Here is a 23,687-nt window from a genome sequence, read left to right on the forward strand (position 1 = left end):
AGTGCTAACCTGCCCCATGGGGGTTATTGAGTGAATTAAGGATAGTAGAAAACCTTGAAAATACTTTGCACTCTATGTGCTTGAGGCTTATTTACTACCACCTGCTGGACAGAATGTCAGAATCTTCAATCACTTAAGGTGACTACAACTTTAATAACATACACTGACTGATGGCCTTCTTCTTCTTCTTCCCTTTGACCTTCCTAAAGATGAAATCTATAATTTGGGAATACAGTGACCTTTGTTTTAACTCTTATCACTGCTGGAAAAAGTGCTATTTAATCCAATACAACAACTATAGGCTGGATTGAATAAAGGTCATTATTGTCCAAATTCAAGTGGAATGAAATAGAATCACAGAGACTCCTAACATTTTTCCTTACATTTCTGGGAAATCACTTTAAAAAATACTAACTAACCAGAAATCTATTGCACTAGTAGGAATAAACTCATTTGACCAGCTAATTCGAAACAAACTCTTTTGCTGCTCAGAATAGTTTCATAGATGGAAAAAAAAATCTGTAGTTATGTTCATGTTAGTAACACCTTAAAATTTTTGAGTGTTTTTTTAAGTCTGATGTCACCTCATTTGAAATGTCTCAGATTTTACATAATGCTGATTATGAATAGCAAGTTATAAATAAAAAGCCCTTCAACAGAGAAAATATGGCTTTCTGTTAATGACACCATACTTCCTTGTGATGCCCGGGTCTCTCAGGTTGGAGTGACTTAGACTTCCTGCCTCGGTCCAAAACCAAGAGTCACAAGATCGTTATGTTTATTCTTTCATAAAAGATAATACACATTTTGACTAGGCTGCTTATTTCAAAAGGCAACCTACATGCTTTTCATAGTAAAAGGCATAAATCTGCATTTGCATTGTGTATACCATATGCTCTGTTGTAAGATTCCATGCATTCATTGCAATGCTATTTTTTACTTATTCCACCGATCCCTGAGAGCTCCTGGCTAGTAGAAAAAGAACTGTGAGTTAGCAAGAAGCTACAGGGGAACAGTGAAGAGTTGTGTGTATCGTTTGGTTAGATTACAGAGTCCTTACTATGTTCGAGTCTTCTGATCCTTTTGGAATACTGGGTAGCACCATTTCACTAGAAGAGTCTGATACTGGAACTTGCTGCGTGATGAAGGTTTGATCCTGAAGCTTACTTTCATCCCTGCGGTAATAATAAAAAAACAGATTTGTCAACAACTATGTACACACAGAACTTGGTTAAGAATAACAGTTTACTCTCCCTCAACTCTAGCACATGTAATGCCCACCAGAACCACAGAGATCAGGATCACGCTCATTACTGTGGCAGGAGAGATCTTACCCAAATTCCTTTGTTTCTTCACCGTCAGAAACAACATACTCTGGAACTGGAGGCCTCGAACTCTGGCTGTATTTCCTGTGTTGGATAAAAGTCAACAACATAATGAGGCCATCTCCCCTCACACCCTCATATTTCACCTTACAATAATTTTTAAAATTTTAAAAATATGTATTTGAAAGGCAGAGGACAGAGACAGAAGGAGAAAGACAGAGATCTCCCATCTACTGGGTCATTCCCCAAATGCCCACAACAGCCCAGTCCAGGTCAGGCCAAAGCCAGGAGCCCAGAACTCAATCTAGGTCTCTCCCATGTGGGTGACAGGAACCTAATTACTTGAGCCATCACCTGCTGCCTCCTCCCGTGTGCATCAGCAAAAAGCTGGAATTGGGAACAGAGCAGGGACCCAGATCCCAGCACTGCAGTACAGAACATGAGCACCCCGAACAGGATCTTCACCACTGTACTAAATGCCCAGCCCTCAACTGCAATTTTTAAGAACTTATTTATTTAAAAGGCAGAGTGATGGAAAATCTTCGATCTGCTGGTTTACTCCCTGAATGTCCAAAAGACAGGGTTGGGCCAGCCAAAGCCAGGAGCCAGGAACTCTACTCCCACATGGGTGGCAGGGGCCCAGGTACTTGAACCATCATGTACTGCCTCTGGTATGTTAGTGGAAAGCCGGATCCAAAATACAGGTGGGACTTGATCCCAGTATTACATATGAGATGCAGACATCCCAAGCAGCAGCTTAACTCACTGTGCCAGAACCCCTACCCTTCACTATAATTTTAAATGTTTTAAGTGAAATGCTTCAGTTGGATGGGCTTCTTCTTTTCTTTTTTTTAAAAGATTTATTTTTTATTTATTTGAAAGAGTTACAGAGAGAGGTAGAGACAGAGATAGGTCCTCCATCTGCCGGTTCACTCCCCAGACGGCCACAACGGCCGGAGCTGTGCCAATTCGAAGCCAGGAGCCAGGAGCTTCTTCCGGGTCTCCCATGTGGGTGCAGGGGCCCAAGGACCCAGGCCATAGCAGAGAACTGGATCAGAAGAGGAGCAGCCAGGACTCGAATTGCACCCACATGGGATGCTGGCACTTCAGCCCAGGGCTTTAGCCCATGGTGCCACAGCACCAGCCCTGGGCTTCTCATTTTCAAAATGAGCTCTTATGGGGCTGGCGCTGTGGCACAATAGGTTAATCCTCTGTCTGCAGCACCAACATCCCATATACACACCGGTTCTAGTGCTGGCTGCGCCTCTTCTGATCCAGCTCTCTGCTATGGCCTGGGAAAGCAGTGGAAGATGGCCCAAGTCCTTGGTCCCTGAACCCACATGGGAGACCAGGAAGAAGTTCCTGGCTCCTGGCTTCAGATCAGCCCAGCTCTGGTTGCTGTGGCCATTTGGGGAGTGAACCAACAGATGGAAGACCTTTCCCTCTGTCCTTCTCTCTCTCTCTAACTCTGCCTCTCAAATAAATCAATAAAATCTTAAAAAAAAAAAAAAGAGCTCTTACACACAGAGATGTAGTATAATGCTAAGCAAGTTAATTAATATAGTCTAAAATTTGAGATTTTTTTTAACTGAAGAAATAGAAATTTTTCAGAGACGATCATGATGATACACAAGAGCTATTAATGATGAAGGGAAAGCTTGCTCTAGAGACTGACCAAAAACATCCAGAAAAGTCCCTTCCCACCAATAGAGCCTCACACTATATAAAGGTTACCCAATGGAGACATGTCTCCATATGAAATTTCTCCTTATTCTTTGGAAAGTCTGAGTTTAGGAACAGAAATAAACTTGTCACTAATGAAATATTCTAATTTGAGAGAGCTTAATAGAATCATAAAAAGTATAGTAGGTTAATTAGCCATCCTAAAACTTTTCCTCTCTACCTTTGAAAGTAGCATAAACCTATTCAACCTGGCTATATTAAGTAACTTAACAGTGACACATGATAAAAAATAGGCTTTGGGCAATAATAGTGCCTGAGTTGTAGCCAGAGAGTTCAACTTCTTGGTTACATTCTTCTGACTTAGTTCAATTACAAAGGAATATACTGTACTATTGGATTCACAAAGGTACTTCAAAAAATTTCATGGAAGATGGAATTAAAAGATGTTGACTTTGATGTAAAAAAAAAAAAACACCTTGAAATCTATTTTTTCATAATAGGCATTTTCCATGACCCTTTTTAAAAAGCATACTGATCTGAAAGGCAGAGTGACAAAGAAGGAGAGACAAAGGGCTTCTATCCTCTGGTTTACTCCTCAAATGGCTACAATAGGCAGAAGCCAGGAGCTTAGAACTCCATCCAGGTCTCTCACGTGCATAGTAGGGATTCAAGTACTTGAGCCATCATGTGCTGCTTCCCAGAAGCACTAGCATGGAGCTGGGTTGGAAGCAGAGTAGCCAAAAGACCGGCATCCCAAAATAAGTGTTTCATAAGCAGCAGCTTAAGCTGTACTGTGCAAGTCCATCCCTCCATGACCTTTTTTTTTTTTTTTTTAAATTTTCTTTATTTATTTGAGAGGTAGAGTTACAGACAGAGGGAGAGACAGAGAAGTCTTCCATCTACTGGTCCACTCCCCAAATGGCCACAGTAGCCAGAGCTGAGCTGATCCAAAGCCAGGAGCCAGGGCAGCCTCTTACTGGTCTCCCACGTGGACGCAGGGACCCAAGCATTTTGGCCATCCTCCACTGCTTTCCCAGGCCATTAGCAGAGAGCTGGGTCCACAGAGGAGCAGCTGGGACACGAACTGGTGCCCATATAGGATTCCAGTGCTGCAGGCCAAAGTGTAGCCCCTGATGCCACAGCACTGACCCCATCCATGACCTTTTTGAAGCTCCCACCTTTGCTTGGGTTTTAACCTTTTTTTGCACCAAAACAAACATCTTTAATTCCATTTTGAAGTACCCTCCTTCATTCAACTGTGAACTCTTACAAACTTCCTAGTTCAGTTACCTTGGTAGACCTTCGTATTGTCTAATTCCTGCCCAATACTATTTGAGCTTTCTCATTCAAATTTTTTTTTTTTACTTTTTATTTATTTTAGAGACAAACAGAGCTCCCACAACTGGCTTACTCCCCAAATGCCTACAATGACAGGGGATGGAACAGAACAAAATCTGAGATATCAATACACTGTTGAGGACTTCCACATGGGTGCTAGGAACCCAATCACCTGGGCCATCACCTGCTGCCTCCCAAGGTCCACATTAGCAGGAAGCTGGAGTCAGGAGCTGGAGTTAGGGACTGAACCCAGGCACTCCAGTGTGCCTACAGGCACCTTAACCCCTAAGCTATGCATCCACTCCCCGGGCTTTCGCTCTCATTTAGTCTCTTCCTGAAATCTCCTCCTGATTGCTATACTTCACCATTCTATTCCTATCTTATTTTTTCTTTATCTAAATCTAGCATGAAATTTAAACAGGCTTAGCCATTGTTCCACTGTGATCAGGTTCAAGTTCTTTGTTTTTATGTGAATGATCTTATTCAAATTTCTTTGCTCTTTCAATTGTTGAAAACATGGTACTATGGAACCAGAGACCTAGAACTCCGGCTGTATTTCATGAAGTACACAAAGTCAAGCCACACTGAGACATTCAGTATCTATCTCTACCTCTTTAAAAGCTCTTTGGATGGCTATCAGTGACACAACAGCCATTTCAAAGTACTCACCTTTCATTTACCTTCAATTCATTTCCCTTTTGTTTGTATTCTTTGTTAGTTCTCCTGTCTCCAAATTGTGATTATTCATAAAGGTTCCAACGTCAGCTCTCTACTCCTCCACCTTCATCTACTCTCCTAGACACAACTCCCAATTTTTACCAAATATGCTCAAATCTCCTCCCCTAAACTCTAGTCACTATTTACAAATGCCCTACAGGTGTTTTCACTTCAATGTATCACCGTCATCTCTAGTTCAACACTGAAAATACCATAGTATTTTCTTCCTAGAAAGGTTTTTCCTCTTTTTCGTCCTGTTCACCTTTTAGAAATCAGCTCAAGTTTCTACTTCCTGAGAAGCCTACCTGACCTCCCTGATTAGGTCAGATTCCTCTATCTAGGCTTTCACACAACTAAAAACTCTGAACCTGTGTCACAGTTGCACTTTTACTTAGATATATTTGTTTAATGTTTTGAATGTTTTCTCCCATCTAGATAATAAAGTCCTTGAGATTAGGCAAACTGTCTTTATTTCTTCAACACTAAATCCTAAATAAACAGTAGCCACTCAATGCGTATGTTAAGTGAATCAAAGGATTAAATGAAATTTAAATTCTTCCTCAGACTTGCTCTCCAGATTTTCATTTCTCTCTCGTACTACCACTCATTTTGTTTGCTATAAGATTTTCACAGTTACTCTTTCTTTCCTTTATTCATTTTTTACTAAATCCTGATTCCTCCCTATCTTCCTTGTTTTCCTGATTACTCCCACTCTTGCCTACACCGCCCCCCACTGCATGCCCGGAGTAGTGCAGCAGCCTCAGCTGTTCCCCAAAGCTGTTTTTGTCCTTCCAGTCACCTCACTTGTCACTGTGTTTGCTTAATGTCAGCTCTGAGAACACTAACCTTGACCTATGAAGCCTACCAGTGAGAACTGGGAGTATGGTTTAGTCCTGTTTGTATTCCTCGGAGGCAAAGAAAACTAGGATACATGCTACTCTTTAGAATCTATAATAAAGAAAGTTCTTGCTGTTCTGCATGGTTTTTAAGGCTCGTCATGATTCATTTTATAGCTTAAACCTTATTTCTAATCACTCTCCACTATCACCAACTTTCGTGAAGCCAGGCAGTTTTCTTCAATTTTCTCCAAACACCCTGCATTCATTCCAACTCAGGGCTATTGGTCATGTGGTCTACTAGGCCTCTTGCCAGAAATGTCCTCTCTCTGCTATTCCACTGTCCTACAAGGCATCCCCTGGTTATCTTTCAAAAATGTCTTTTCTGGCCGGCACCACGGCTCAATAGGCTAATCTTCCACCTAGCAGTGCCGGCACCCCGGGTTCTAGTCTTGGTCGGGGCACCGGATTCTGTCCTGGTTGCCCCTCTTCCAGGCCAGCTCTCTACTGTGGCCAGGGAGTGCAGTGGAGGATGGCCCAAGTGCTTGGGCCCTGCACCCCATGGGAGACCAGCAGAAGCACCTGGCTCCTGCCATCAGATCAGCGCGGTACGCCAGCCGCGGCGGCCATTGGAGGGTGAACCAACAGCAAAGGAAGACCTTTCTCTCTTGTCTCTCTCTCTCACTGTCCACTCTGCCTGTCAAAAAAAAAAAAAAAAAAGTCTTTTCCAACTATGACAGCCTTTGCCAATTAGAGTCCAAACCCAAAATATACATTATTTTTGTGCCACTCAACTTATTCCCTTGTTGTTAGGCTTTGAGCAACTACATTGGAGGTTCTCTGAGTTAAAGGGCAACGTCTCCTCATTCTTTTGAATTCCTGACAGCACCTACCTTAGTGCCAAGGCTGTAATAAGCTATCAATGAGTGCTTGACTTATTCTAGCTATTTTACTACCCAATATCAGGGATATAGTCACTGATAAAATATAGCAGAGAAAGAGAGTGAAACTAATAATTAAAATGGATTACTTAGAATATCTGTGGGTTTCTATTTTCCTTTTTATATATCTTTCTTACATCAGAAATCCTCTTGATTAATAATCAGTTGAAAAATCATTTACTTATCTTTGCAAACCACGAACATTTTAACGATCATTATGTGTCTGTTCAGTTGCCATTCAGCTGACTGTTGTTAACTTCTTAGTAAGCTAATGCTTTAAGCATCTCAGATTAATCTTTTCTCCTCGTAATTCCAATTCATCTTTCATTTCTGGGCTCTTCATTCAATCTCCCATTCTTCATCTTGGGGACTTGCAGTAGCTAAGCAGTAGGACCCCCCTAGTCTTTTCTCATTCCTTTAATTCTAAGTAAGAATAAGTTCATTGTTCTTATGTGGTTTCTAAGTTTGATAACAACTTGGTATTTCATTGCAAAAATAGTTACCTAGAAGCAAAACCATTCATTTTTGCAAACAGCAATCTCAAGACTTTCTCCTTCTGCTCCCAGGTCAAATCTCCAATATCCACATTTCCTTGAGTAATTGTCCTGAAGAATTTCAAAGAAAAAAAAGAATCAAAGTAAGCTTCTTTAAATATACATATATATAATATATAATACACAAAGATAAGAATTCCACTACAAAGCAAACTGACCATTATAAAATCATAAAAGTTGAAAAGGATAACAATATTGTAGCCAATCCAAAATGTTATATAGTCATAAAAGTGAAAATGATAAAAAGGATAACATGAAAATGTGTACTTAAATATTAAGCAAATAATAAAATATTATAATGTAACATCATGTATCCAGATATATACATAAAGTGATCAAGAAAAGTTAATAGTTGTTTGGTGAGATTACTGATAGGTATTTGTAAATATTTCTTTTTCTATTAAATATTTTACTATGAAAACAGAGTCACAAAAGTAAATCCAGAAGATGACAGATAATTTATCTATTTCCTTACCTTCAGTTAAGGCTACAGTTAAGCTTTCCTAGCAGCTCTTTGTCTATACTGTAACTTCCCGAGGGGATTCACAGTTCACATGGAGATATTGATGTTGTGTAATGTAAGAAACATTTTTGTATACAGGTTCATTGGGTTAGTTATTTAAAAGTTTAAGTTTTGCCTTATGATTACCATATATTTCAGTTGTCCTTCCCCAATCTGCCTCTTAACCAGATGATGTAATATTTTTTTAAAAGATTTATTTGTTTATTTGAAAGAGTTCCACAGAGAGAGGAGAGGCAGAGAGAGAGAGAGTTCTTCCATCCACTGATTCGCTCCCCAGATGGCCACAATAGCCAGAGCTGTGCTGATCTGAAGCCAGGAGCCAGGAGCTTCTTCCAGGTCTCCCACATGGGTACAGGGGCCCAAGGACTTGGGCTGTCTTCTACTGCTTTCCCAGGCCATAGCAGAAAGCTGGATCAGAAGTGGAGCAGCTGGGTCTTGAACCGGCGCCCATATGGGATGCCAGCACCGCAGGCGGCAGCTTTACCTGCTATGCCACAGTTCTGGCCCCAAATGATGCAATATTTTAACCACCATTTCTGCCTTGCTGGTAAAGGCACCAGGAGACTGAGACCGAGGTGGTAAGTTGCCCAGGAACAAAAATGTCACAAGGAAGGCAAAATAAGAAAGCCCAATTTCTGTAATAGCAATAAGGCAGAATCCTTTAACTTCCTCTGAAAATTTACAACATATATATACATTAGATAAAAGATGTAAGGTATGGTAAGAACTCAACTTACTTATTAAAAAAAGGAAATTATAGAAAATCTCCTGGTAACAGAAGTGATACTACAGACTTCTGAATATGGCAAGAAGGTAAATTTCTGAAGAAGAATCTTATCTTTTAGAGACTTTTTTAAAAAAAATTTATTTTATTAATTTGAAAGGCAGAGTTACAGGGCAGTGGGGGAGACAGAGAAAGAAAGATCTTTCATCCACTGGTTCACTCCCCAGATGGCCACAACAGCCAGAGGTGAGCTGGTCTGAAGCCAGGAGCTCCTCCTGGTCTCCCATGTAGGTGCAGGGGCCCAAGCACTTGGGCCATCCTCCACTACTTTCCCAGGCACATTAGCAGGGAGGTAGATCAGAAATGGAACAGCCGGGATTTGAACTGGCTCCCATATAGGATGCTGGAACCACACGTGGCAGCTTTAGCTGCTATGCCACAGCACCAGCCTCATTTCAGAGACTTTAAAAAGTCATTATGCTGTGACATAGTGGGCCAAGCTTCCTGCAGCACTGGCATGCCTGCAGTGACAGCATCCCATATGGTTGCTGGTTCTGGTCCCAGCTGCCCCTCTTATAATCCAGCTCTCTGCTATGGCCTGGGAAAGCAGTAGACAATGGCCCAAATGCTTGCTCCCCTGCACTTGTGTGGGAGACCTGGAAGAAGTTCTTGGCTCCTGGCTTCAATTGGCTCAGTTCCAGCCACTAGGGCCATTTGGGGATTGAACCAGCGGATGGAAGATCTTTCTCTCTGTCTGTAGCTCTACATCTCAAACAAATAAATAAAATCTTTTAAAAAAAAAAGTCACAGAGTATATCCAACCTTATCAATAGCTACATAATTCAAGAGAACCTACAAGTCAGTTCCTTCAAAAATAACTTAAAGCTTAAAACACATTTGGAATGCTCCTAATCAGACATTATGTTCATAGTAGTAGTCCTTTAAGGCAGGGAGTCCTTTAAAGTTTAAGTTAGGGCCTTTGGCTGGCGCTGTGGCTCACTAGGCTAATCCTCCGCTTGCAGTGCCAGCACCCCAGGTTCTAGTCCCAGTTGGGGCACCGGATTCTGTCCCGGTTGCCCCTCTTCCAGGCCAGCTCTCTGCTGTGGCCCAGGAGTACAGTGGAGGATGGACCAGGTGCTTAGGCTCTGCACCCGCATGGGAGACCAGGAGAAGCACCTGGCTCCTGGCTTCGGATCGGTGCAGGGCGCCGTCTGCAACGCACCGGCCATAGCAGCCACTAGGGGGGTAAGCCAATGGAAAAAGGAAGACCTTTCTCTCTCTCTCTCTCTCACTGTCTAACTCTGCCCGTCCAAAAAAAAAAGTTAAGGCCTTTTGAAAATCTAATTGTGGGGCCAGCACTGTGGTGTAGTGGGTAAAGCCACAGCTTGCAGTGCCAGCATCCCCTAAGGGCACCAGTTCAAGACCCAGCTGCTCCTTTTCTGATCCAGCTCTCTGCTATGGCCTTGGAAAGTAGCGGAAGATGGCTGAAGTTCTTGGGCCCCTGCACCCACGTGGGAGACCCAGAAGAAGCTCCTGGCTTCTGGCTTTGGATTGGCCCAGCTCTGGCTGTTGCAGCCATTTGTGGAGTGAACTAGGGGATGGAAGACCTCTCTCTCTGCCTCTGCTTCTCTGTAATTTTGCCTTTCAAATAAATAAATAAATATTAAAGAAAAAATCTAATTGCATTGGAATATAATTTGTTTTCAGAATAACCTTCAAAATGCACTATAATTTAATTAATAGTTTATAAGGGGAAGGCTACTCTAAGAGACTAAAATGGTAACAGGAAACAAAATGAATCAGTGTGTGTAATCTGCAGCTGTCTCAAACACTGTGCTGTCTCTACCATAGTGGGACCGTAAGCTGCTACAGTGATGTGGGGCACTACTGCAGATAGAATTGTTAGACAGAATTGCTCTATTGCCTTTAAAAATTATGTGATTTGTTAAATATTATTATCTATGAGTTTCACCTCAAAATAGTAAAGGGAACAATGTAAAATACTTGAGAGAAAGCATGCTTATCAAAACTATTTAATTAAATTAAGCTTTTATAACTAATTTCCAATTTCCAGGAGACAAGAAAAACAAAAAATATTACAGTGACATCCAATGGAACAAATACTCAGGTCTTTTAAACAAGTTTATCATGAGAAAACAGGAGGTTCCTATTGTACTAAGCCCCACACACTAAGCTATGCACAGGGAATTACAAAGACGAGTAAATCACTTCCTGTCCTCAAGTAATTTACTGAGAAATCTATTCAATACTTCGACATTACCAAACTCAACTTTTCAGAGTCCTTATTTTTTTAAAGAGCACAAAAATATTAGCGTAGAAGACAATAAAGTATTACTAGTACCATTTTTCAGCCTCCAGAAGGTCCTGGTTCACACTGTTGGTGCTGTGTTCTCTGCCATCAAACGTTCTGATTTTGGGATACTCAGTCTTTCCTGCACAAGCTGCTCTCATTTTGAAGTTGAAAGCCGCTTGCGCTATCTGCTTATAGTGCTTCCTGTTGACGAGGATCTGTTGCTTCACTTGGTGTAGAGCATCTAAAAAGAACCTTTCCACTTCGGTTCTTTCATCCAGTATGTTCTTGGCCAGCTTCTTTACTCGGTTCATTTCCTTGTCCTTCATCTGGAGCAGCTGCTGCAGCTTGTCGATCTCCACCTGCCCAGCCTGGTTCTCTATCATTGCGTGTTGCTGCAGTTTTAAAACTTCAGTCTCAAACTCTCTGGTCATACAACTCAGAGCATTTTCCAAGCTCATCACCTTCTTCTGAAGAACCTGAATTTGTGATCTCTGCTGGGTAAATTGCATTAACTTTTCCTTAACCAGTAGCTCATTGATCTCCTACAAACAGAAAGATGAGAGATTTTTGTTCTTTAATCACTCCAGAATTAAGTCCCTCGATAACTTCCATTATTTCATGGAGTTTGAGAATGATGCCATGCTGAGAAGGTGCTATTTTAATATTTCATGTATAGAAAGTTCTAAATATCCTATCATGCTGGGATCCTTATTTAGATTTGTGAAGGCAATTCACTGATTTTGCTAATTATGAAATTTTCCTTCCTCTAAAATTCAGAAGGTCTATTCTAGATTGTCAATATTGTCTATATTGTCAATAAGACTATACAGTAGAACAGTAGTGACTACATACTGGAAACCCCAGCAGTCTCTTACTTGCCTATCCCAATATCCATTTTCCTTTTCCCATTCCTTTTTGGTAATAAAACCTCAACTCTCTCTAAGATTCATTTATTTATTTGAAAGGTAGAAAGAGAGAGAGAGAGAGAGAGGTGTTCCATCCACTGGTTCACTCCCCAAATGGCTGCAATGCCCAGAGCTACGCCAATCCAAAGCTAAGAGCCAAGAGCTTCTGGATTTCCCACGTGGATGTGTTAGGTAGGAAGTCAGTTATGAGCTTATGTGTGTGTGACAGGCCTAAAGAGAAGACATCTATATGCATCTGCATCTCAAAGTCATCCTAACAAGGTTTCAGGGGAAGCCCAGATTTCGCATCCTGCCTGCCCTGCCCCCTTCTACCTGATAACCTGCCAGGTGGAGGCCCTCACCCCTCCTGCTTCCTGCCTGATAAATCTTCCACAATCTCCCAGGTGCAGCCCAGTATCTGCATGTCAAACACCCCGCTCCCTTCCTCAGGTCTGATAACATTTGCATCCATAAAGTCCTTTGTTTCAGACCTTCAAGAGAAGTTTTTCTATTTACATCCAAAAAGCCCTTTGTTCCAAGAGGAGCAGAGGTGGGGAAGCAAGACCCATCTCCTTAAAACCCCCAGCCTCAACTGGACTGTGCGCGCTCAGCTCTCTGCATCTTTGCTGAGCCGCCCGCCTGGCCTGGCCAGGTGTACTCTCCACTCACCCATGCAGCCCCCCCTCTCCCCCAGTCTGAGGGACTGGGCACTCTCTCTCAGGCCCTGTCTGGAGAGGTGCCCATCCGTCCTTACAGATGTTCCTTCTTAATAAACCTTGCTATTTTACCTCCCACTGCTCTCTGTCTCACGCCTGAATTCTTTCTTGCGCGAAGACAAGAACCCTGCAATTTCTCCGGTAACAGATGCAGGCCATTAGCAGGTAGCTGGATCAGAAATGAAGCAGCCGGTGCCCATATGAGATGAGGAGTGAACAAGTAGTTGGAAGATCTTCTTCCTCTGTTTCTCTCCCTGTCACTGTAATTCTACCTTTCAAATAAGTCAGTAAATCTTAAAAAGAGGCGGGGGGATACTCTAAAGGGAGGAACACACCTTTTTCCTTCTTGTCCTTCCTTCCTGCTGTTTGGAACAGTGGTTAGAACTTCAGTAGCCACCTAAGGCCATGAGTTAACTTTGACGATGTAAGCCACATGTTGTAAAGCACAGTTAAGGAAGCCAAGTATTTCTTGACTTTGTGGTGCTACCACCATTACTGCTCTGAACTGCTTAGTTCTATACTTTCTTTAGGTAAAAGAATAATTCTATGTGATAATACCATTGATGTCAGGGCTATTACCCACAACTAACCTATTCTTTTTTTTTATTTTATTTTTTTGACAGGCAGAGTGGACAGTGAGAGAGAGAGAGAGACAGAGAGAAAAGGTCTTCCTTTACCGTTGGTTCACCCTCCAATGGCCGCTGCAGCCGAGGCACCGCGCTGATCTGAAGCCAGGAGCCAGGTGCTTCTGCTGGTCTCCCATGGGGTGCAGGGCCCAAGGACTTGGGCCATCCTCCAGTGCACTCCCGGGCCACAGCAGAGAGCTGGCCTGGAAGAGGGGCAACCGGGACAGAACCCGGTGCCCCAACCAGGACTAGAATGCGGTGTGCTGGCGCCGCAGGCGGAGGATTAGCCTATTGAGCTACGGCGCCGGCCCCACAACTAACCTATTCTCAAATGACTCAGGGACCAATTATCAGCAAAGCAAAGTGAATATTATAAGGTAGCAGAGGATAAGAGACATATTTATGAGGTTGGTGCTGTGACATAGTGGATATAGCCACAGTCTGCAGCGCTAGCATCCCATATGAATGCCAGTTCAAGTCCTAGCTGCTCCATTTCTGATCCAGCTCCCTGCTAATGTGCTTAGGAAAACAGTGGAAGATGGCCCAAGTGCTTGGACCCCTGCACACAGCTGGGAGACTAGGATGAAGCTCCTGGCTCCTGGTTTCGGATCGGCCCAGGACAGCTCCCTGCCTCAATCCCCAACAAAGAATTATTTGGCCCAAAATATCAACAGTGCCGAGGTTGAAAAACCCTGTACCAGAAATTGCAAATTTATCATCTTCCATGGACTTTTTTTTAAAACATTAATTAATTTATTTATTTGAAAGCAGAGTCACACACACACACACAGAGAGAGAGAGAGAGAGAGAGAGAGAGAGAGAGATCTTCCTTCCACTGCTCCACTCCCCAAATGGCTGCAATAGATGAAGCTGGACCAACCCAAACCCAGGAGCTAAGAGTTTCATTCAGCTCTCCAACATGGGTGCAGGGAAACAAGTAGTTGCGCCATCTTCTGCTGCTGTCCCGGAAGGATTGGCAGGGAGCTGGATTGGAAGTGGAGTAGCTGGGATGTCAACCAATGCCCATATGGGATGCTGGCGCCACAGGCTTGACCCACTATACCACAGCACTAGCCCCTATGATATATTCTTTATAAAGTGAAGTCTAATGCTTCTTATAAGTCATTCAGTAATTAATCTTCTCAGATATGGAAAGTGTGGCATCGAGAAAGAAGAAAAACACTTGCATTGTCCTTATGTATCATTACTATACTCAATCCTTGCTATTCATCAACCCAATCCTTCATAAAAATCTGAATGAAAACAGGCACCTTTTGATGTAAGAGGAAAGTATGATTCTCTTTCAACTTCTGAGAGTTTTTCTGTAGAGCATCAGCTTCCTTCTGGTGGTAGGCAAGAGCTTTCTGGAGGTAAACGTTCTCTTTAAAAACACTTCTCCCAGCATTATTCAGTTGCCTGAAATAGAGATATGAGAATTCAAAACACACAGGCCTAAGTTTTAGATATTACCAAACAAGAACAGTGATTGCTTTACCCCCACTGTTAATAATCATGACCACCACTCAATAGTTAGTTAGGAACTTGTAATTAAGTGGAAAATGATGTGTTACTTCCAGGTACAAGTTGCCCATGCTCTCTCCTATACACAAGGTGGATGTGAAAACTGTAAGGTACAGATGGAAGCAGCCCAGATTCCTGAATCCCCATGGAGGAAAGCTGTCAGATCCACACTGGACTGTCACATGAGCAAGAAATAAAACACTGACCCCTGGGAGTCCATTTATTAACACAACACAGTTTTGGGTTACTTCCACTAATATACCTTTGACAACCCTTCAAAATGGCTATTATTAGCTCCATTTTTAGATGACAACATTTAATTACAAAGTTAAGAAATCTTCGTACAATCAGCATGCATGTTGAGAGCAAAGACTTTAAGGCCCAGTTTTTTTCCCCAACATAACACACTGCTACAGAAAGGGTAGAGGAAAAAGGGGGTGGAAGCACAAAGAGAAACAGTAAGGGAAGGGAGACCAGAAAATCTGAACAAGGCAATCCAGGAGAGGAGGGTGGAGGACCAGCAAAGAGGTAAGATAGGCCATCAGAAAAAGGGGCAGCATGGGGCCGGCGCTGTGGCGTGACGGGTTAACACCTTGGCCTGAAGTGCCGGCATCCCATATGGGTGCCAGTTCAATACCCGGCTGCTCCACTTCCAATCCAGCTTTCTGCTATGGCCTGGGAAAGCAGTAGAAGATGGCCCAAGTCCTTGGGCCCCTGCACCCACGTGGGGGACCCGGAAGAAGCTCCTGGCTTCGGATCGGTGCAGCTCCAGCCGTTGAGGCCAATTGGGGAGTGAACTAGTGGATGGAAGATCTCTCTCTCTCTCTGCCTCACCTCTCTCTGACTTTCAAATAAATAAAGAAAGCTTTAAAAAAAAAAAAAGAAAAGAAAAAGGGGCAGCAGTCTCTTACACAATAGCTTCATGGTGGGCTCGCTCTGCCAGCATTATTACCTTCTTTTCAGCTTCTTGTTCTAGCCGATGCTAAAAAAGAAAACAGGCAGTTTAAATACAGAATTATAGGTTCTAATTTTACACATCAAAAATGAATTGTTTCAGTACATCAAATGAAATACTACTATCCACATGAAACTCCATGTCCTGCTGGAGCAAGTAGCAAAGAGGAAATTATGCACATAGCCACCTAAGGGTACCTACTTCCCAATTTCCCCACTAAAGAGGAACATGACACATACATGGGGGGAGGAGGGGAAACCCACATCCAGGTTGGAAAGCAGAGCTTGGAGAAATTTCTGCTAAATGCAAAGTGATGAGATTCATTTATTCAACAAAATCCCACTGAATATATATTAAGTTGTTTTAGGTAGAAGAAATTCTACAGTGAACAAAGCCCTTAATCACATGAAGCTCATTGGGATTCAAACAATAAACAATAATTACAATGTATTGAGCATTTCCTATGTGCCACCAATGGTTCTTAAAAGCTTTGTATGTATTATTTACTTCTCACAACCACCCTGTTAAATAGATACTATTATTATCCCCAGAAGCGAGGACATAAAAATCTCAGGCAGAGGCTAGTGGCTGCCCCAGAGTCACAGAGCTAGTAAGAGGCAGAGCAGGTGTTCTTCCGCAGGCAATCTGACTGTGTACTGCCTCCCTAAAATGCCAATAAGTAGAGAATTAACATTGTAATAAGTGCTAAAAATGAAAAAAAAATGGGTAATGAAATAGACAATAATTTAGAGAGGTCATTTTATTTTTTTATTTTTTGTAAGATTTATTTATTTATTTGAAAGTCAGAGAGAGGAGAGGCAGAGAGAGAGAGAGAGAGAGAGGGGTCTTCCATCCGTTGGTTCACTCCCCAATTGGCCATAATGGTTGGAGTTGCGTGAATCCGAAGCCAGGAGCCAGGAGCCAGGAGCTTCCTCAAGGTCTTCCCATGCAGGTGCAGGGGCCCAAGGACTTGGGCCATCTTCTACTGCTTTCCCAGGTGATAACAGAGAGCTGGATCAGAAGCGGAGCAGCCGGGACTCCAATGGGCACTCATAGGGGATGCTGGCACTGCAGGTGGCAGCTTTACCCTAAATGCCACAGCGCCAGCACCCAGGGAGATCATTTTAGATTAGAGTTTAGGGAGTCTCTCTGAGGAAATGAAATTTGAGCCATAAAGAATGCGAATGAGCCACAGCTGGAGGAAGTGCATTCCAGGAAGAGGTACACAAACATACACAAACATATGGAGGGGAGAGGGGGCTTGCAGGGATTCAAGGAGCTGAAAGAAATAAATGGGAAAACTAAGCCCAATGATCTGAAGACATCATTTCTGTGAATAGGTGGAACCGGCTGAGCTATGAGATGAATGAACAGGCCTATTGGAAAGACCCTGCCACAAAGCAGAAGCAATGGGGCTCTCATCAGCAGAGGAGAAATACCCACAAAATCCCTAGCAAACAGAGTGAGGCAGACAGGGCAGTGGCTAGTCAACCCAACACTCAGTTCCATCATTTTCTCTTCTCAGCTTCTACTCATGGCTAGAAAACCAAAACATTCTTTCCCAGCCTCTGTTATAACAGTTCTTCCCAAAGAGATGTAAGAAAGAATTTGATAGGAGCTTTTGGGAAAGTTTTTATGACTTCCAGGTAACAGAGATAGATACAGCTGAGGATTCCCCTCTTTTTGCCTTAAATGTAGGCAAAGCCTGAACTGCAGTAACTTTTTTTTTTTTTTTAAGATTTTTATTTATCTAAAAGGCCAAGTGTGAGACCTGAGCCTGGATCAAGGTGTACCTATTTTTAATTAGGCCGCCATCTTGTAACTTGGGCCTGACCAGGCCCTGAACCCTAAGCCAGAAGTTCCTAAAAAGTAAATAAATGAACTCCCCTTGCAAGAAACTCTCCTAGCAACAGCCGATTAACAGATAACAGAGAAATATCTAGAGTTCCTGGTGTCTTCTCAGGGCAGATAAGGTGATTGATAGCTACCCGAGACCCTGCAGTTCGGCACGTACACCCCAGCAGCTCGGACCCTGTGCTTTGGCCAATCAATTCAAAAGGCATCAACCCCAAAGCCATCCAACCACCTTTAGTAGGTCCATTCCCGCCACGGATGCACTAATCAGTTCTAAGAGATGTCCTTTGAATTTCCTGAGGGATGAGATGATTTGCTAAATGGTACCATGATGTATAGAATGTCTCTGAAAACCCTATAAAAACCCTTTTAACTGAAGGGTCAGGGCTCTCAATTCAGACCTGCTGCGTCAGTGTTGATTGAGAGACCAGGCCTGGACCTGTAATAAAACTCTCGTGTGCTTACAGTGGTATCGGCTCCTTGGTGGTCTTTGGGGATGACTGAACTGGGCATAACACAAGTTTCAGTAAGGAGAGAGGAGGAGAGAGAGCGAGATCTTCTATCCACCGGTTCTCTCCACAATTGCCCACAACAGCCAGAACAGGGCCAGGCCAAAGCCTGGAGCTGGAATTCAATATCCAGGTCTCCCACATGGGTGGCAGGGACCCAGTGTCCTGGGTTATCATCTGCTAGCCCCCAGGGTGTGCTTGGCAGGAAGCTGGAATTGCAAGCAGAGCAGAGACAGGACCCCAGGACTCCAGCTGAGACAGGACCCCAGGACTCCAGCTGAGACAGGACCCCAGGACTCCAGCATGGGATGCAGCTGTTTCAGTACACTTTAAGGCTGCACCAAATACGCTTCACCTTTCTTCTTTTGTTGTTGATTTTTATTTATTTATCAAGCACTTCTAACTTTTGTTTTCTAGATCACATGGAAAAGATCAAGTTTAGAGCAGAGAGGTAACTGAGAGCAGCCTATCCCAGAAATGTCTCGGAAGGAAAATACCTTGATATTGCTCCTGCTGTACCCCACCCCCAGGCTATCAGATACACAAACAAAGCCTGGAGCCTGTTTTAAAGGAATTCCTTTTATCTAAGGAATTTATATGTATTTAACTGCCCACTCTCAACACCCCACAATCTTGGAAATTTCTGAAAGGATCCATTTAATTCTTTCCTAAGAAGGAAAAGCATTTTCTTTTTGCTTTTTTACAGGTTCATTTATTTATTACACTGAGAGAGGGAGAGATAGAGAGAGAGTGGTCTTGGGGCCAGCGCTGTAGCATAGCAGGTAAAGCTGTCACCTGTGTTGCTGGCATCCCATATGGATGCCAGTTCAAGTCCCGACTGCTCCACTTCCCATCTAGCTCTCTGCTATGGCCTGGGAAAGCAGAAGATCACCCAAGTCCTTGGGTCCATGCACCCACGTGGGAGACCTAAAGGAAGCTCCTGACTCCTGGCTTCCGATCAGTGCAGCTCCAGCCATTATGGCCAACTGGGGAGTGAACCAGTGGATGAAGGACCTCTCTCTCTCTCTCTCTCTCTCTCTGCCTCTCCTTCTCTCTGTGTAACTCTTTCAAACAAATAAATAAACCTTTAAAAAAAGAAAGAAAGAGCAAGGTCTCCCATCCACAGCTTCACTCCCAGATGGCTGCAATGGCCTGGGCTGGGCCAAGCTGAAGCCAGGAGCCAGAGCAGAGGCTTCATCCAGGTTTCCCATGTGGATGGAAGGAGCCCAAGCACTAAGGTCATCTGCTGTTTTTCCCAGGGCTATTAGCAGGGAGCTAGATTGGGAGTGGAGCAGCCAGGACAATGCCAGTGTAAGAAGGAAAAATTAAATAAAACAATTCAAGAAAAACCATAGGGCCTCTGAGAAGAGTCTGTAGAAGTATCTTGCTGAACATCCTACAATTTGAAGAACTAATTTCAGAGTCATAGAGAAACCTGGAAGTTTGCGATATATCAAAGAACAAGTTTGAGGGAAGTATCCTTTTGTTCTTAGAATTGTATCTTTGAAAAACATGAAATCTATTCTCTTTATATTAATAAAAATATTTTTGACCATGTTTAATTAGCATCTTTAGTTTAATTTGGCTAATGGAACATCTTTGTACATACACCAGAGTGACTTCTCCAATCCCGTCTCTCCCATCTAATGGGGCACACGTAGTTTTACTCCCACTAGGGGAATACCAAGCTGAGGGAGACGTGTCCTGACACCTTTATGATAATCTCTTTTAAAGACTTCGAGAATTGGACTGCGTATTTGGCCTAGCAGTTAAGATGTCACTTGGACATGTACATTGCAAATTGGAGTGCACACTCTGGGAGAGCAGGTGATGGCTCAAGTACTTGGGTCTCTGCCAAGGTCAACTCATAAGGGAGATCCAGATTGAGTTCTGGCTCCTGGCTTTGGCCTAGCCCAAACCCAGTTGTTGCAGGCATTTGGAGAATGAACCAGAAGATGGAAGAGCTCTTCTGTCTGTCTCTTTCTGCCTTTCAAATAAATAAGATTTCAAAAATCTCTCAATGGGAAGGCAGAAAATTAGATTTTGAGATGGCTATGTTAGGTAGGAAGTCAGATATGAGCTATGTGTGTATGACATAAAGGCCTAAAGAGAAGACATCTATGTCCAGCATACGCATCTGCATCTCAAAGTCATCCCGGTAACATTTCAGGGGCAGCCCAGTGTTCACATCCTGCCCTGCCCCCTCCTACCCGATAACCTGGCAGGTGGGGGTCCCCGTCCTTCTGCCTGACAATCTTCCACAATCACAGCCCAGTACCTGCATTTCAAACACCCTGCTCCAGATCCTGGGTTAGGACGGCGCCAGCTAGGCTTCCTCCTGTCTGATACCTTCAGGAGAAAACTCAGATAGGAGCTTCTTAATACTTACATCCACAAGATCCTTTGTTTCAGGAGGAGATGTGTGAAGACAAAGACCCATCTCCTTAAGCCACCCCCCACCCCAGCCTCAACCGAACTGCACACTCAGCCCTCTGCCTCTCTGCTGAGCTGCCCACCTGGCCTGCCCAGGTGTAATCTCTCCACTCAACCATGTAACTCTGCTCTCCCCCAGTCCGAGCGACTGGGCACTCTCTCTCTCAGGTTCTGTCTGGAGAGGTGCCCATTCGTTCTTATCGTTGTCCCTTCCCTAATAAACCTTGCTATTTTACCTCCCACTACTCTCTGTCTCATGCCTGAATTCTTTTTGCGTGAAGACAAGAACCCTGCCATTCACTGGTAACAGCTAGAATAAATTTTTTTCCCAATTCTTTTTTTTTTTTTTTTTAAGATTTATTTGAAAGGCAAAGTTACAGACACACACACACAGAGAGAGAGAGAGAGAGAGAGAGAGAGAGAGCGAGCGAGCCTCCATCTGCTGGTCCACTTGTCAAATGGCCGCAAAAGCCAGAGCTGGGCTGATCTGAAGCCAGGAGCCTCTTCCAGGTCTCCCACATGGCTGCAGAGGCCCAACCACTTCAGCCATCCTCCACTGCTTTCCCGGGCGCATTAACAGGTGTAGGAGTTAGAGTCCCTAGCTTGCTGAATGCTGGTTTCTCTTCTGAACTCTGGCTTGCTTGCTTGCCTGCTGTATAGGCCTCATCTTGGGCCATGAAGGAGGCAGGCTGGGTCCTTGAGAACAAAGGAAGTAAGCTCCCCTGGAATTTATGACCTTCCGCTCCCCACCAGCTCCCCTGGAATTTATGGCCCAATGCTTCCCGCCAGTGCTTCCCGCCAGTGCCTCCCGGGGCCATCTCCTTTGTGTGGCATTCCCGCCACATAACGTGTATAGCCTTTACGTTTAAACGAACCAATGAACATGTTAGGTCCCAATACCTTCCCATATAGAGTAAGAAGGTAACCTACGTAGGAGATGACCTGCACCCTTGTAAGTGTGAGGCTATAAAAACCTATCTTATGCAAATGAGGGGGTGGGGCCTTTTGCCTGTGCACTGCTAAAGGGCTGTGTGCGGGTGGGGGTCCCAGCCGGCTGGTAACAAATAAACCTTTGCTTTTGCATCTGTGACTGTGCCTTGTGCATTGACTGGGAAATTCGGACTCTACACAGGGAGCTGGACTGGAAGTGGAGCAGCTGGATCTAGAACTGGTGCCCACATGGGATGCCGGCACCACAGGCAGGGGCTTTACCCACTATGCCAGCCCCTCCGATTCTTATTCTGCTATGACTCAATAACAATCTTCCAATAAGATATCAAATGGAAGGGTGATACGTGTCAGAATGCATATACTTATGTTATCCTAGAAAGCATTTCTAATGAACACACATGTTCCGTACCTTTTCTTCAAAAAACCTGCCTTCTAGTCTTCTAAGAGTCTCCTGATGTTTCCGTTCTGTGTTCCTTAAACTCTCCTTCAGCTAAAATTACAATATAAAAAAAAATGGTCAGTAGGAAGTGGGTTTGATGGGACATATTCCTAGAAAACTCTCACTAGAGCAACATCTTTTATACATGACCTGTTAATCCTAAACACCCAGAAAAACTTGGTGTCCCTGCCTCCAGGCAATGTATTTCCCTCAATCTTCTACAGGCGTCTAAGATCAATACTGAGTTCTTTAAAAGCCTTTCATGGATAACAGTTCTCAGAACATTTAGAAGAGTTCAAATGTGTAGAACCACATAATAATAAAATTTCAGAGCTGAAAGGGACCTGAGGAGTCAGACTATACGATTCTCTAACCGAATATAAGAAAAATATCCCGAGACAGACATATCACCAATTCAAATCTCATAATACACTAGAGACTGCTCCTAATAGTTCCCACTTTCAAAATATTCTTCCTTGGGAGCTAAATGAACCTTCTGACTTATAAAACAATTCTTCTTAGCTAACATCAATTTAAAAACAACTCCTTGTGACTACCGTGGATAGAGCCTACTTCTGTTCTCTAAAACTATGTAGATTAAATTCTTTTGGGTAAAGAGAGTTAAGCTAATTTAAATCAATAATCCTGTAGCCTATATTTATAGTAAGAATGAATAGGATTGGGGCTGGCATCATGGCACAGTACATTAAGCTACCACCTGCAATGCTTGCATCCCACATAGGTGCCGGTAGGAGTCCTGGCTGCTCCACTTCTGATCCAGCTCCCTGCTCATGTGCCTGGGAAGGCAGTGGAAGATGGCCCAAGTCCTTGGACTCCTGCACCCATGTAGGAGACCCAGATAAGAGTTCAGGCTCCTGGATTTGGCCTGACCCAGCCCTGACTATTGTGGCCATTTAGGGAGTGAACCAGGGGATGGAAGATCTCTGTCTCCCTTTCTCTCTGTAACTCAGTCTTTCAAATAAGTAATTTTTTTAAAAAAGATAAGATTAAAATAGGCATACTTACTATAACATTCATGCCACAAAAAGTGAAAGCTTTCCATTAGACCAGAGTCAGGGCTGCCTCTCACCAACTGGTTGGCTCTAAGCAAGTCACTTAATTTTGTCTCAGATCTCCAGGCATAAGAGGATAGTAATAGTATCTGTCTCATAGGGGCATGGTAAGGATTAAATAATAATGCAGGGCCGGCACCATGGCGCATTAGGTTAATCCTCCACCTGTGGCGCCAGCATCCCATATGGGTACCAGTTCTAGTCCCGGCTGCCCTTCTTCCAATCCAGCTCTCTGCTTTGGCCTGGGAAAGCAGTAGAAAATAGCCCAAGTGCTTGGGCCCCTGCACCCATGTGGGAGACCTGGAAGAAGCTCCTGGCTCCTGTCTTTGGATTGGCACAGCTCTGGCCATTGTGGCGATTTGGGGAATGAACCAGTGGATGGAAGACCTTACTCTCTGTCTCTCCCTCTCAGTGTCTGTAACTTTACCTCTCAAATAAATAAATAAAATCTAAAATAAATTTTAAAATTAATTAATAATACATATACTTAGCATAGTAACCTTTAATGTATAGATTACTATTATGTCCAATATTATCCTCCCCGATACTTAATAGCTTTACTTTACTTACTGTAATCTCTAACTGTATTAAATTTCCATTTTATATAATCTCTTTCAGATGTTCTTCCTAATTTTTTACACAACTTTTTAAAATGGCTCCTTACACTGTCATAGACTTGTACAATTCTATCAACATACAAGTTTATAAAATATCTTCCATTCTAGTGTGGGTAGAGATGAACCTTTCATA

General features: G+C 43.3%; 1 protein-coding gene across 1 annotated transcript in view; it reads right to left on the reverse strand.

Annotated features, from left to right (window-relative positions):
* Positions 1-936: 936 nt before the first annotated feature.
* Positions 937-23,687, reverse strand: part of BBOF1 (basal body orientation factor 1) — a 44,478-nt gene continuing 21,727 nt past the window's right edge. The window contains exons 5-11 of the mRNA XM_062181735.1: positions 21,835-21,915; positions 15,635-15,705; positions 14,474-14,618; positions 11,004-11,497; positions 7,344-7,445; positions 1,335-1,409; positions 937-1,175 (exon numbers count right to left, since the gene is read on the reverse strand). Of these exons, the coding sequence (XP_062037719.1) occupies positions 1,046-1,175; positions 1,335-1,409; positions 7,344-7,445; positions 11,004-11,497; positions 14,474-14,618; positions 15,635-15,705; positions 21,835-21,915 (1,098 nt within the window). The 3' untranslated portion in view covers positions 937-1,045. The remainder of the gene's footprint in view (positions 1,176-1,334; positions 1,410-7,343; positions 7,446-11,003; positions 11,498-14,473; positions 14,619-15,634; positions 15,706-21,834; positions 21,916-23,687) is intronic.

This window comes from Lepus europaeus, chromosome 22, assembly GCF_033115175.1.
Source record: "Lepus europaeus isolate LE1 chromosome 22, mLepTim1.pri, whole genome shotgun sequence".
NCBI classification, from domain to species: Eukaryota; Metazoa; Chordata; class Mammalia; order Lagomorpha; family Leporidae; genus Lepus; species Lepus europaeus.